We start from the raw sequence: 13,977 nt of genomic DNA on the forward strand, positions 1-13,977 counted from the left end.
ATCGTTTGAGCAAATCTATCACATGTCTATAAATTTGAGGTTTTTAGTATCACATAAAATTAATTAGGAAAAAATGTGTCATATGGGTAAATTTTTTGAGGTTTTGAAGTTTCAAAATAAATGTCTCACGCAAGTTACTTTTTTTTTTTGGTCGAAAATGTCTCACACAAGTAAAAATTACGGTCTTTAATGTAAAAAGAAAAGTTCGAAATAAATGTGTCAAACTGAACATAGTTTAAAATTATTGGAGATTTTTCCCAAAAAAGATAAAATAAAAGCCTTGAAATTGTAAACAAGTACACCTAAAATGGAAGATTATTAAGATCCATGACATGCAAATGAAGGAAAAAGCACACACGTTGAATGGATATGTGAGGAATGAAATCCTAAACCTCAACTCTTAACATTCTTCTACTAAATATGGACCGACTAATCGACATGCCCTAATCATTAGAGATGACGAGCCGCACGCGCCGCACGTGTCATTGCATCGACTCGATTTGGCTCGCTTTAGGATCCGAACTATAAATCGACCACAACGTCGCTATGATCATCAAGATAAATTATTCTCACCGACAGTAAATACCCATGACATGAGCCGAACGGAAACGAGAGTAGACTAATGGTCACTCAGGTACCTCTGCCTATTTTCTTCAAATAGGTAATTTGCAGGAGCAGAGAAGGCTTCAAACAAAATAACAATCAAAAAGACATGAACCAAAATACAAACCCACTTCACCTGCTGATCAATCCTTCGACCCCCTTCAGACCTCTTTTGCCGCATTCTGTCTTTCACTTCACGAGGCAGATCTTGATAACCGACGCGGCCCCGATACGGTGAAGCGCCACGACAGCATCGCCCTGCTTGCATAACCCTTTCTCCGTCGCCGACTTGAGAGCTGCCTCTAGTATCACTTCCGTGGATTCCGCGTCGGTCGCCTTGGCAGACCCCTCGGCCAGCAAAGGAATCAATCCACGGTATATGAGACTATGCCTCGCGGGGGTTTCGTCGGTGCAGAGCCAGTCAAACGAGTCTGTGGTCAAAACCGGGACCACCACTGACAGAATGGGAACGGCTGGCCTGTACTTGGCAACCAGCTTCGCTGTTGTCCCGCCACGAGTCAGCACGACGATGAGCTTCGCTTTTGCCTTGTTGGCCGTTCGCACGGCTGAGGAGGCCAGACTCTCCAATGGGCTCATCGGAAGTGGCGTCGACTTTATCATTTCCTTGAAGATGGTCCCATAGTCGAGAGAGGATTCTGCCTCAATGCAGATGCGGGCCATGATCTTCACGGCGATCTCTGGGTAGGCTCCGGCGGCACTCTCACCACTGAGCATGACGCAATCAGTCCCATCAAGGACAGCATTTGCCACATCAGTTGCTTCGGCACGGGTAGGCCGGGGAGACTTGATCATCGACTCGAGCATCTGAGTGGCAGTGACCACAGGCTTGCCAGCGATATTGCATTTGTATATCATCATCTTCTGCGCTAAAAAGATCTTCTCGACCGGGATCTCCATCCCAAGGTCACCTCGGGCAACCATGAACGAGTCTGTCTCGCGAAGGATCTCATCAAAATTGATCACTCCTTCCTGGTTCTCAACCTGAGACAATCAACATTGCACGTAAGGCGGCGCTTTTGTGTCCAATTCTAGTATTAGAAGCTTCACTCGAGAAAATATTTTAGCCGGTACATACCTTCGACATCAACTGTATGTACTTAGCATGAGGGCCAAGAACTTTCCGAACATTAACGAGATCAGAACCCTTGCGGACAAAAGAGAGAGCGATCATGTCGATCTTGTTTGGAACGCCCCATTCCAGGATGTCTTCCTTGTCCTTTTCAGTCAATGTGGGAAGATCCACCACAATACCAGGGAGGTTGACATTTTTCCTCTCTCCAAGCATAGCTGTGTTCTCACAGCGGCACCTGACAGTTCCGGATGCCGGATCACAAGACAGGACGGTGAGAGTAATCGTCCCATCAGCACAAAGAATGGTGTTTCTGGGCTTCAAGTCCACAGCCAGCTTTTTGTAGCTCATAGTGATCGTATTCATATCCCCCTTCATGGCATAATCAGTAGTCACAGTAATTTCTTGGCCTTCCTTCAGTTGAATAGGCTTTCCATCCTTGAGGAAACCGGTTCGAATCTCGGGACCCTGCAACATATATCTGCTTAGCATGATTCAACAGCAATGATTTGGAAGGAGTACAAAAAACGACCCCCAAAATGTGAAAGCCTTGAACGCTAAGGAACATGAATCAGTAGCAATGACTTTATAGACAAGACCAAGAATTGTAATTAGAACAGTAGTTTTCCATCTCTCTTACAGTGTTTTGATGAAATCATGGTCTTGAAACAACTAGTTCTTCAAAGCGAGCGCAATTAGAAGCAAATGCTTCCCATGTCAACTGAGAGGAGCTAGATATAGAAACGAATGCCTCCAACAAAGTTTCAGAAAATACAGATCATATGTTTTCTCCAGCTCAAAGTTCAAACTAAAACCCACCCCCAAGCCTAGTGCACAACCATCAGCTGTATAAAATGAGAATCACGTGGTGGCTATGATCTATGTAGTTGCTTTGCTATTATTAAAAAAATTCCAACAACATTATATCTGGACTGCAATTGCTCATAAGCAAAACATAACCAACGCAGTCAAAAGGTCATTCCAGGTTAAACAATACCCAAAGACTTTTGCGCCAAAATTAAGAAAAAGAAAGATCATATGCACACCATGTAGAGAAAGTACAACAGTTTCAAAAGTGCTTTGCTTTCTTCATGCATTCAAGATGAAGCAGAAATACCAAATAATATCTCGCTACACACTAGTCATCAACAAAATCACACAATCTTCAACCATACAGGGCAATGGATCCTGAACTCCATCTTCATGCAGTGTTGATTACCCAACTAGGAAAAAAAAAACGATTCCTCGTAATGTGCTTGAAGACAACAATTAAGAAATAGTCAATTTAGATAGAAGGCCCTTCCTGTTCAATTTACAAGCTGTATTCCTTTCTCCTCAAAGCTAAATAAAATGTCAAACAAACATCCATCAAACATATTAAGTCCACGCATAGATCGGGACAAGGGCCCAAGCAGATCAATTTGCAAGAAGCATATTATCGGAGAACAAATTACGATAACAAATATTAGCAGCTTCATCCTGCATATGCCAACTAATCAGCTAGGAAAGAGTCTTGGTTGATGCAATAGAGCTTGGACCAGATTCCATCAACTCCAAGGACAGGGAAGTTTTGCAAATATAGCTACATATACCTTTTAGGCTGTCTCGTACAGACAGGTTAGACAAAGGAAAAACAGTAATATATTGGGCAGAAATGAATATATCACGACATATTTATCACTACCAACCCCAGTAAAGTGCTATCACTAGACATATTGCCATTGAACATTTTCCATTCGCTGTAAGAGTATTAATCTCATGGGACGAATCATCTGTGAATCTCTAATAGATCGAGAGAGCTGAGAGGTCAAAGGTTGAAGAAAAAGAGATCATACCAAGGATCGCCTGTTATAAAGAATATTTTCAGGCATAGTCCACACTGTTAAAAAAAAAAAAACATGACAATGATCACTTTACTGGATAAAGTTTGCGCCCAGTAGACTGTAAGTCAATGTTAAAGGATTATTAATCGTTCAAAAAAGACAAATTTAGCTCCCACAGGATGGTCAAGTTTTGTCTAAGAAGAGAATGGCCCAGAGTATGCAAAAGAGTGCAACAAGCATGCACGAAGCTTTGCCTGATGCATGACAACTGACTCATTATGCCACACAGATGATGCTGCTGGAGTACTATATTCAAGCCCTATGAAAAAACTAAACACAGATCTCAACTTGGAGAACAAGATTCGCATCGGAACAATTGTGGCCATATTACTGGACATTCAAGCAGCACAACATTAAAGAATGCCAAATCAAATCAACAACACTGAGTGATGGCAAAAACCAAACCATACCACAGGCATAACCACAAAGCAGTGACGCTATCGCAGCCAAGCATGTGAAGATCATGAGCTAAATGAACTTAATAGCCAATTGAGAAGGCAAACACCATGTAAGAGGTAACAGACCTTAGTGTCGAGCATGACGGCACAGAGGATCTGGGTGTTATGCATTGCGATCTTGAGGTTGTCCAAGGTCTCCTGATGATACTCATGTGTACCGTGAGAGAAATTGAACCGAGCAACATTCATCCCCGCCCTAAGAAGCTTCTCCAACATTGGCACCGTGCGGGAAGCCGGACCCAGAGTGCAAACGATCTTAGTCTTGGGGATGCGCCCATCATTAGGAAGCTCCTTCAATATTCCTTCAATATCAATGTTTGCCATTTCACTGACAACAGTTCTTCTCTATCTGCAAGTAAGATTTCTGGACAAGTTAACGCAGAAAGCTAATCCAATGGGAAGCCTTAAAAAGTATGTTGCATTATTTTGTGAAAAAGTCCCATATTCTCACTTTCTCATAGCTTGATAAGGAAATAAATCATCAAGCTCACGATCAAATTTTCATGGATTCTTGCTCTTCTCTCGAGGCCAAACAGAACAACCAAAGACGTCCAAAGATTCAAACTTTATCATCCACCAACACAATTTCCAACCAAAAGAACAAATATTTCAGACAGATCCAACGTCAAAGAGAAAGAAAGAAATTGTCGCAGAAGGAAAAAGGAAAAACAACAATCAATCAGAGAACAAAAGCTCAGTACAACCAGCAGACGCAAGAAATTACTCGAACAGCATCGACCCCACAAGACAGTTCACTACTTACACAGCCAAAGCAAGTCGCGGAGGAGGTTTCAGATCAAGAAGCAGAGTCTGGAAACGAGAAAAGCTGGTTCTTTTTCTTTAAGGTCTCAAGCGGTGGAAAAGGGTCTTTCGTTGTTCTCAGACTTACCTTTCTAAATGCAAGCGAGACCCACTCACGCCCGTAAGATGCTATCGACTTCGCGCACGCCGCTACCAAACCAAGCTAAATATATCTCGCAAACCTACCTCACCCAAACTCTTCCCGTCTCTCCGTGGTCTCAAAGTAAAAGTAGTACAGCGTGAGATGTGCGGAGGTGGACAATAAGGCGGGGAATGATTAATGGATGTCGTTGTCTCGCTATCAATGTCGAGCCTTTGCAAGTCGATTTAAAAAAAAAAAAAAAAAGTAAAGAAGAAGGCTTTTTCTTTTCAAGCGGGGCATATGGATCTTGAAATATATGGACGCCCGATATAAAATTTGCTCAAAACAATTCGTAACAAGATACCTTAATTCGCGAGGAAAAGGTTTGATTCGCAAGAAAAAGCAGCAGAAGAGAGATAAAAAGAAGATTTAGAGAGCACGTGGCTGGTTGGTGAAGAGTGAAGACAGCACCTGGGTTGGGGTTGGGTCCTAGATTGGAATCCTGGTTTTCCTTTTGAAACACGCGAGACCGCCTTCCGCGAAAGGGAATCCAACGGCGGTGTCGGGAATATGCATCGGCATATTTCTTTGACCCCCGTAAACAACATCTCTCTCTCTCTCTCTCGCTCTCTCTCTCTTTGAATGGTCTAACTCGGCAAAATATAAAGAAGCATTAGCTGGGGAATGCACCATCAAGTTCAACGAGGCAGGATGAAAAGATAAACTGTCTTCCGCGATGAACGTGTATGACTGCTTTTAGGGAAAACGATATCAATAATTTTTAAACTATAGCTTAATATGTAATGTTGTGCTCTCTAAATTTCAGCCTAACATGAATGTGATTCATAAACTTTTAACTTGTTCAATATAGTTCCTAAAGTTTTTACAGATATTCAATTTATGGACCATATGAAAATATTCAATATTATTCCCGATATTAAATTCATGAAAGACTATATTGAATATCTTTATGTAATTCACGGATTATATTGAACATATAAGTTCATGGGTCATATTATATATTGAGCAAAAATTAAGGGATCATTTGCGTCAACGCTGTTATGCACGTTATATATATATAAATTCTTTTGGAATAAGAGAGATTTATACATAAAGACTGCCATACGAGCTTTAGACTTCAGCACGAAAAAGGAAAGGAATTCCATGTAGCAAACCCCAAAGGGCGGAGGTGGTGATAGATTCAAAGGTGGTACAGCTGGTTTTCGTTCCTGGGAGCAGATCGCACCCTTCCCCGTGGGTGGGTTTGCGACTTTACGAAAGTCCTGCAAGCTTCTATTGACCAAAACCAAAGAGATGGAGGTCTTTTCATCGCTCATTTTCCTGTGGGTCGGTCGCATACTAGAGACGCCAGACGTAACAAAGAAAAGAAAAGAAAAGTCTCCACAAGCGACCTTCATCGTCATCGATGTGTCGGGGAGATACTCCTTTGATCAATGACATCATGCGGCGACGGAGGCCACTCAACACCGACCTATACGGTATATGCAGTACGGATCCATCAACACAAGGCAACGCATGAGAAGGGTCCGGCTGATCAACGGCTACCGCAGAATTAATTTTTTGTTTCGCCGATGAGCACATGCAATGCAGAGCATATTCGGATCCCGTCGCAGATCAACCATGAGAAATGATTCTTCTGCTACTACTAGCATTAGCTCTTGTACCGATCTCTCAATGTGACTATCCGACTATTGGGTTGCGTATGGTAACGTTTCCGTTCCCGGAACAAATTTTAGAACAGAAACATTTTTTTTTCTGTTTCGCTCCCCAGCAACAATTTTTGGAAACAAAAACGCGTTTGGTAACTGCAAAAAAAAAAATATTCCCGGAATAAAAAAAGAACAAAAACACGTTTGGTAATCGTATAAAGTTTTTGTTCGGGAACAAAAAAGAATAAGAAAAGAAACGCGTTTGATAACTACTAAAAAATTATTCCTAATTTTTTTCATTTAAATAAGGGGACTATATATATTAAAATTAAAATGTCTTTATCTTTTTAACTTACTAAATCAAATTAAATCGCATTTGTTCAATTTACTAAATCAAATTGGACCAATATATGTATAGGTAATTTATGCACGATTTATCAAATGATGATATGGACAAGATCAACTATAAAAAAAAAATAAAACTGAATAAGAAAACGAATTGGAATTAGATCAACTATTTTTCCTTATTTTCGGCTATTTGTATAATTAAAATAAATCTGAAAAATGTCAAAAATTACGAAAAATATTTTTTGTTCAAAATCGGTTGCTAAGGCTAGGCCAAAGCTTCCAATGTTGATTTTGTAATTTTATGAATTTTTTTTTGGTATTTTTAATTAATTTTTAAAATAAAATGATCTAAACTCAAGTGTCAACATCGTGTAGAAATAAAAGAGACAAGAGTGTGTTCAAAAACAAAATTGTTCCCAATTGTTTCTAAAAAATGTTCCAAACGTGTTTTTAAAAAGTGTTCTAGGAATACAGAAGCAAGTTTTTTTTGTTTTTTGTTGCTGCTCCAAAAGTATTTCTGTTTCTCAAAAGTGTTCCCGGAACACTTTAGGAACACTTTTTTACCATATGCATTTCTGTTCCCAAAGTGTTCCGAAAACACTTTTGAGAAACAAAAATACTTTTTCCGAAATGTTACCATATGCATTTCTGTTTCCAAAGTGTTCCGGAAACACTTTTGAGAAACAAAAATACTTTTTCCGAAATGTTACCATACGCAATCTTAGTTCCTTTCTTGAATCACAGTGTTCCTTTTAGGTTCCGATGTTTCTATCTCGGTCTATGTACCCTACTACATCTCTTGTAAATAATTGGTGATTGAACAAATTTGGAATTTCGATTTTGCTTTCTTTCGCTTTCACTCGGTTTAGATTTAAGAAGTCAAGGCTATGTATGATAACGTTCCAGGAAAAGTGTTTCTATTCCCAAAGTGTTCTCGGAACACTTTTGAAAAGTAAATGCGTATGGTAAAAAAATGTTCCCAAAGTGTTCCCGGAACACTTTTGAGAAACAAAAACACTTTTGGAGCGTAAACAAGAAACAAGAAAAACTTGTTTCTGTGTTCCGGGAACACTTTTGAGAAACACATTTGGCGTTTTTTAGAAATAATTGGAAACAATTTTATTTTTGAACACACTTTTTTCTCTTTTGTTTTTGCACGATGTTGACACTTGATTTTTTTTATCATTTTATTTGAAAAAATTAATTAAAAATACCAAAACCAACCTTGGAAGCTTTGGCCTAGCCTTAGCAATCAACTTTGAACAAAAAATATTTTTCGTAATTTTTGACATTTTGCAGATTTATTTTAATTATAAAAAGAGCCGAAAATACGGAAAAATAGTATTCGTGGTCAGAAAAATGTGCAAAAATAGTCCATATTCTTATTTTAATTCCCTTTTCATTTTGGTCTCTTAAATTTTAAAAAATTCAGCTTGGGACCACATGCCTTTGCATTGAACATAATCCTAAATTGACTAAAAAATTTCATTTTAAATCATTTTAGCCAAAATTTTTACTTTTAGAGTCATGACATGAGATTTTGATACCTTGCATCTCATTTCAGTCCTCATGTTTGGAAAAATTGCACAATTGGACTAAAAGGATCTAAATGCACAAATATTTTTCATTTTAGTCCCCGATTTCACTCAAAGTGTAATTAATATTTTTCTATGGTCCTCGTTTAAAAGTAATCATATTTTTAACTACTTGGGAACATTTACGTATAACTCATAATTGTGATTTTTCCTATCTATAGAAAACATATTTGATGTTCTCATTGTCTAATTCCAATTCGTCTTCTCTTTCAGTTTTTTTTTTTTTTTTATAGTTGATCTCGTCCATATCATAATTCGATAAATCGTGCATAAATTACTTATACATATTGGTCTAAGTTGATTTAGTAAATTGAACAAATGCGATTTAATTTGATTTAGTAAGTTAAAAAGATAAAGACATTTTAATTTTAATATTTATAGTTCCCTTAATTAAATGAAAAAAATTAGGAACAATTTTTTTTGCGTTACTAAACGCGTTTCTTTTTTTCTTTTTCTTTTTTGTTCTAGAACAGAAACTTTATGCGGTTACCAAACATGTCTCTGTTCTTTTTTTGTTCCGGGAACAAATCTTTTTTGCAGTTACTAAACGTGTTTTTGTTCTCAAAAATCATTATCGGGAACAAAAATAGAAAAAAAATATTTCTGTTCTAAAAGTTGTTTCAGGAATAGAAACATTACCATACGCAGCATCCTAAGCTTCTGTTGCCTTCAATATCACTGAATTTCAGACCAGAGATCATACATAAAATCAAATCGAGAGAAAATCGATTCATTGCCAAGAACATTTCAGCCTTCCCTTTTAAATGCAAGTGTAATTCATGAAAAAAAAAAAAAACCTCACTGAAATACACCAGTTACTGACGTTGAAATCCCCTTGACCTTAATATCCACTGGAACTGCGAAAAAGAAGTCTGCGGTCCTACCAGGTCTTCAATCTATATCTCCTGATTCATAGAACTTCTTGAAACTGTGCACCAATCTGTTCCTTCAGTGGTTGCTCATTGCTTCAGTGACTCAGTATCTAAGTCTACAGAGGAGGCCGACAGTCTTATTGAGACAATCCAACTTTGTCAATAGCCTCGGACCTTTCTCTCACCATTGTCTTCACAAAGAGCTCCCCAGCCCTATAGGAGGATCGGACCTGAAACAAATCCATAAGAAAGAGAATAAACAACAGTAGTAAAATTTTAAGCCGCAAGGAATTCTAATCAATAAGGTCACACCTTTCTTTGGCCCATTTCCACCATAAGAACAGAAAAACGAAGAGAATACATAAGTCAAATACCGAGAAAAAAATGAGAGAATAGAGTATAGGGTGTCCATTTTCTTACTCTCTGCAAATATAGTTGAAACCCACAAGATACATTTTAACCTACCAAATGTCCTCTCAAATGGAAAAAAGTACTTACCAGCGGACCACTGGCTACATATCGGAATCCTATGGACTCCCCATATTCCTTCCAGAAAGCAAACTTCTCTGGGGTTACATACTCTTTTACTGTCAGATGGAGTGGAGTAGGCTGCAAGAATTGGATCACTGAAATTACCGGAAGGCCTTGGTTATAAAAAAGAACAGAAGAAACAGAAGATCTGACAAATTACTAAGTGAACCAAATCCATAAGAAGTCTATTTAATAAAAAATACGCAATTAGGGTAGCTACATGAAAGGAAAAGTATTTTAGGTGGACTCGTCTGCACTCCCAGGCATCACCGTCCCAATAGAAATTTTTGGGACATGGCAGAGCAGCATGGGCATACCTGCAAATATTGTCCAAGTGTCAAGATATCAACATCTATTGACCTCAAGTCAGCCATGGCTTCCTTCAACTCATCATCAGATTCTCCAAGGCCCAACATTATAGAAGATTTTGTTATCATTCCTTCCTTGCTCAACTTGGCATGGTTTAGGACTGATAGGCTTTGGTCATACCTACGCCACAGAAACACACCCCAAGTTATGAAAAACACAGAAGGCAATCTCTCCTTTTTCTTTAATTTTTTTTCCTCATTTTTTTTTTCTTTTTTGAGAGAAACCTTACTTGGATGGAATGATAAGTTAGCCAATGCCCAACCCAAAAATGATCTTTAGTAAAGCACTTCAGAACAAGCAAGATGGCATGGACATTCTGAAGCAGTAACTGTGAGACCATCACCCACTCAATTCTACACATGGATAATTAACAAATACTCTGTATGATGACATGAACGGTTCATAAACTTTAGTTTGATATAGACTTTGGTACCGACCTTTTAATTTGTCTAGTCAAATCTCTAAACCTTTTTCTAATAGGTTGTATATAAAGTAAAAATAATAATGTCATACATTCTCCAACCATAATAAGTGCTTCTACTCTTTTCCTGCAAACTTGGTCGTGACTAACATTGTCAGCAACTCTCGCTAACAAGAGACGAACAAGAAAGTCTCCTCAAATGAGTCCACATTAGGTACTTTTTTCACGGTTATAGATGATCTCTATTTGTAAATAGACTTTTATAGGGCCCATTGGAGGCTATTTGCAAGATCAAGAATAAAAGGATTAGACAAGGATTCCTCTGCACATAAGTCAGACTATCAGAAGTTGGATAGATGAGAGAAACAGGGCACAAAACAACATAGATACGAATTGCCAACGAAGGAAGCTCTGATTGGAAGTCAGTGATCCACACTGCTAAGTCACTGAGTAAATAATGGAAGATATGCGAGCAACTTTTTTTTTTTCGTGTGGACGGACCTCAACAAGCAAAAGACCTATAAACAAGAAAGCATAGAATATCATCTTTCAAAATCAAAGCACTGATTTTTTTTCTACATCTCAGAAAGTGGCGATAAAAGATCTGTGGATTAACTTGGGTGAAAGATCTCGCCTTTTAAATAACGGGGAGTCAAATGCGGAAATAATGTAGGGTATAGTTTTCTCAAGCCGTAATTTCCACCACAAATGATTTAGCCAGTATCTTTGTCCAAACATGTACATTTATCTGCTCACTTAAATGCTACATGACAAGGATCGTGTGTGTGGTAAATTTGGCACAATGATAGGACTTTCCTTGAAGATCGACCCATATTATTATCATTTAGACTTGGGAACGTACCCAGCACGAGGGTCTCTGACAATGCGCTGAAGCCGCTTCACAGTTTCAATATTGTGCGCAAAAACATCCAATCCAGAGTGAACAAGAGTCTCTACAGCAGCTAAGTCACCCCGAAAATCAGATGTCAAACACTCGACCATGATCTCTGGCTTGAGCTTCTGCAGAAGAAGTCACCACTTATCAATATGATTTATTGTGGTTTCAGCATGTGTCTAGTAAATCAGAGCGCTAAAAAAACCTAAATGAGCCTTCATAAGACAAATTTGCACCTTCATGGCCTTGACAGTCTGAGCAAAATGACCACTTCCACCATCAGGTAGATCATCGCGATCAACACTTGTTAGGACTATGTAATCCACTCTGCAAGCATCGGAAAACAAGATGAGTTAAACCAAACGTAAGGGGAAAAAATCGCATAATTAAAGAAGGTAAAATTTGTCAACTAACCAGTCAGCTAAAACTCTCCGAAAGAAGCAAAAAAAGACATACTAGCATCAGCTTGTTAACAGCAGAATTAAGAAAATATGTAGCACAAAGTGTGTTGATATTAACAGACATAAAAGATGAGGGGCAAGACGGATCGTGAAAATGCAGTGCCAGACACTAGTTCCCAGAAAAGCAATTGAAGTCCATAAAAAATTGTGTTCCATTTCCTTGTGCCTCTTCTTCCTTTTCTGTTCCCATAGAAGCAATGAAAGTCCCTAAAACATTGCATTACTTGTGCTTCTTCTCCCTTGTACTGCCTCCTCTGTGGATAACTGATACAGGATGTGGCAGATTTTTTTAGGATGATATTTCATTGTTGTCATTGGCAAGGCCATTTGACACTAACCTATCTGCACCCCAAGCCAAAATTAAGTAGTAGTGCAAAAGGATCTACTGCCAGCCTGGCCAATTAGTGATTCGACCATGACAACAGAAACAACAACAGAGTTCTGTAATTGGCAGTCAGAGCTACTGCCTTGCAAGGAAACATGATAGTAAACTAAAGATCTCAAGGACATGGAATACTACTTTTTCCTACTATTACAGAAGTTTACATTATGATAGAGCAAAATGCAGAACATACATCTAGCCATATATAACCAGTTTCTATAAAACAGGTAAGTCCAAATGCAGTGTCGGACACCTACCCCCAACTCGTTATAGCCTGCGCAGTATTTTCCGGTTCCATTGGATCAGGCGGTGCAGGGTTCCGGCTAGTCTTGACTGCACAAAATCGACAGCCACGGGTGCAAGTATCCCCAAGAAGCATGATAGTGGCAGTGGCAATACCATCTCCTCCTCCATTCCAACACTGCCACATACATTCCACATATCGTCATTTCCAGCTTAGACATTATGATGCATGCGTGAAGCGATTACCGCACTATGATTTCAGCAATTTCCCTCTACATTAACTGCGAAATTGTCCTAATGACACACCACACGAGACCGTGAGAACAAAAAATAAAAAAGAAACAATACCTCCCCAATGTTAGGGCACTGAGCCTCCTCGCAGACGGTATTCAGATTGAGGCGCGACAGCGAGTCCTTCACCTCCTCGAACCTCTCGCCCTGGGGAGCCCTCTGCCGCAGCCACCCGGGCTTCTTCACGCCGGGGTCCCTGCCGGTGTACGGCCCCATCTTGCCCCCGGGGTACGGCCCGGCCTTCGCGGACGCCTCCGACTCCATCAGCTTCATCGCCGACGACAGCAACGGCGGATCGACGGCGGGCCCCGGCGGCGACCCGGCGTCGAGGCGGGGACGGGAGCTGGCGGGCTCGCCGCACCGGGCTCCGAGCGAGAGGCGGCGGCGGCCGCGGGGATGGGAGGGGCGGCATCGCGGGAGAGGGAGGGAGGCGGGAGGGTTGGAGAGAGATTGGTGGAGCATTTGGGATTCGAATGGTGATTGAAGAACGATTCGATCGGGGAGCACGAGACCGCGCAGAGACTTTCTCGAGAGATGGAGAGAGAGAGAGAGAGAGGGAGAAATTTAGCTGAAGAGAGAGGGACGTTGCATGGGATACTCCGCCGAGGACATGGAAGTCCTCAGGCTAGAGCTACTCGACTGTGTCATTCGGTTGAGCTCGGAATTTTTCAATACTTGGCTCGATAAGTCTCGGGCCAATTAATCTTAGCGTTCCTTACTATGCGATCTTAGAAATTTCTTTTTGATATTTGGGTAGATTAAAAATTAGAGTGAAGCAATTAGTTTGGTCCGTTTTACCGAGAAGGTTTACGGTGCGAATATATATAACAAATGTTATAATTAACGTCATAGTTTAATTTACTAGTATGTCGATTCTATATTAAAATTAGAGTGAAAGATAATCTTTTTAATATGATAAATTGCTTTCCATTTTTTTTTTGTCAGAAATTGATTTCCATTTACTAATTATGTTAATATAATT

General features: G+C 39.6%; 2 protein-coding genes across 5 annotated transcripts; both read right to left on the bottom strand.

Moving 5' to 3' along the window:
* Positions 1-547: 547 nt before the first annotated feature.
* On the bottom strand, positions 548-5,074 carry LOC115755688 (pyruvate kinase, cytosolic isozyme). 4 transcript variants are annotated; one of them, XM_048284037.1, is made up of 5 exons: positions 4,924-5,074; positions 4,101-4,383; positions 1,700-2,161; positions 760-1,605; positions 548-729 (listed from the first exon to the last, which is right to left on the bottom strand). In XM_048284037.1, the coding sequence occupies exons 2-4, from the start codon at positions 4,356-4,358 to the stop codon at positions 793-795; spliced, it is 1,533 nt and encodes a 510-aa protein (XP_048139994.1). In that variant the 5' UTR covers positions 4,359-4,383; positions 4,924-5,074; the 3' UTR covers positions 548-729; positions 760-792. The 4 variants fall into 4 exon arrangements, with proteins under 4 accessions (XP_048139994.1, XP_030551030.1, XP_030551031.1 ...); XM_030695170.2 differs by having other exon boundaries at positions 548-1,605; XM_030695171.2 differs by having other exon boundaries at positions 548-1,605; positions 4,798-4,938.
* A 4,114-nt stretch (positions 5,075-9,188) lies between these two features.
* Positions 9,189-13,601, bottom strand: LOC115755722 (lipoyl synthase, chloroplastic). Its single transcript, XM_030695233.2, has 7 exons — positions 13,053-13,601; positions 12,719-12,882; positions 11,855-11,945; positions 11,586-11,743; positions 10,251-10,422; positions 9,901-10,011; positions 9,189-9,632 (listed from the first exon to the last, which is right to left on the bottom strand). Exons 1-7 carry the CDS (start codon positions 13,455-13,457, stop codon positions 9,540-9,542), a joined length of 1,194 nt encoding a protein of 397 aa, XP_030551093.1. The 5' UTR covers positions 13,458-13,601; the 3' UTR covers positions 9,189-9,539.
* Between the last annotated feature and the right edge of the window lie 376 nt (positions 13,602-13,977).

Source organism: Rhodamnia argentea, chromosome 8, assembly GCF_020921035.1.
Source record: "Rhodamnia argentea isolate NSW1041297 chromosome 8, ASM2092103v1, whole genome shotgun sequence".
NCBI classification, from domain to species: Eukaryota; Viridiplantae; Streptophyta; class Magnoliopsida; order Myrtales; family Myrtaceae; genus Rhodamnia; species Rhodamnia argentea.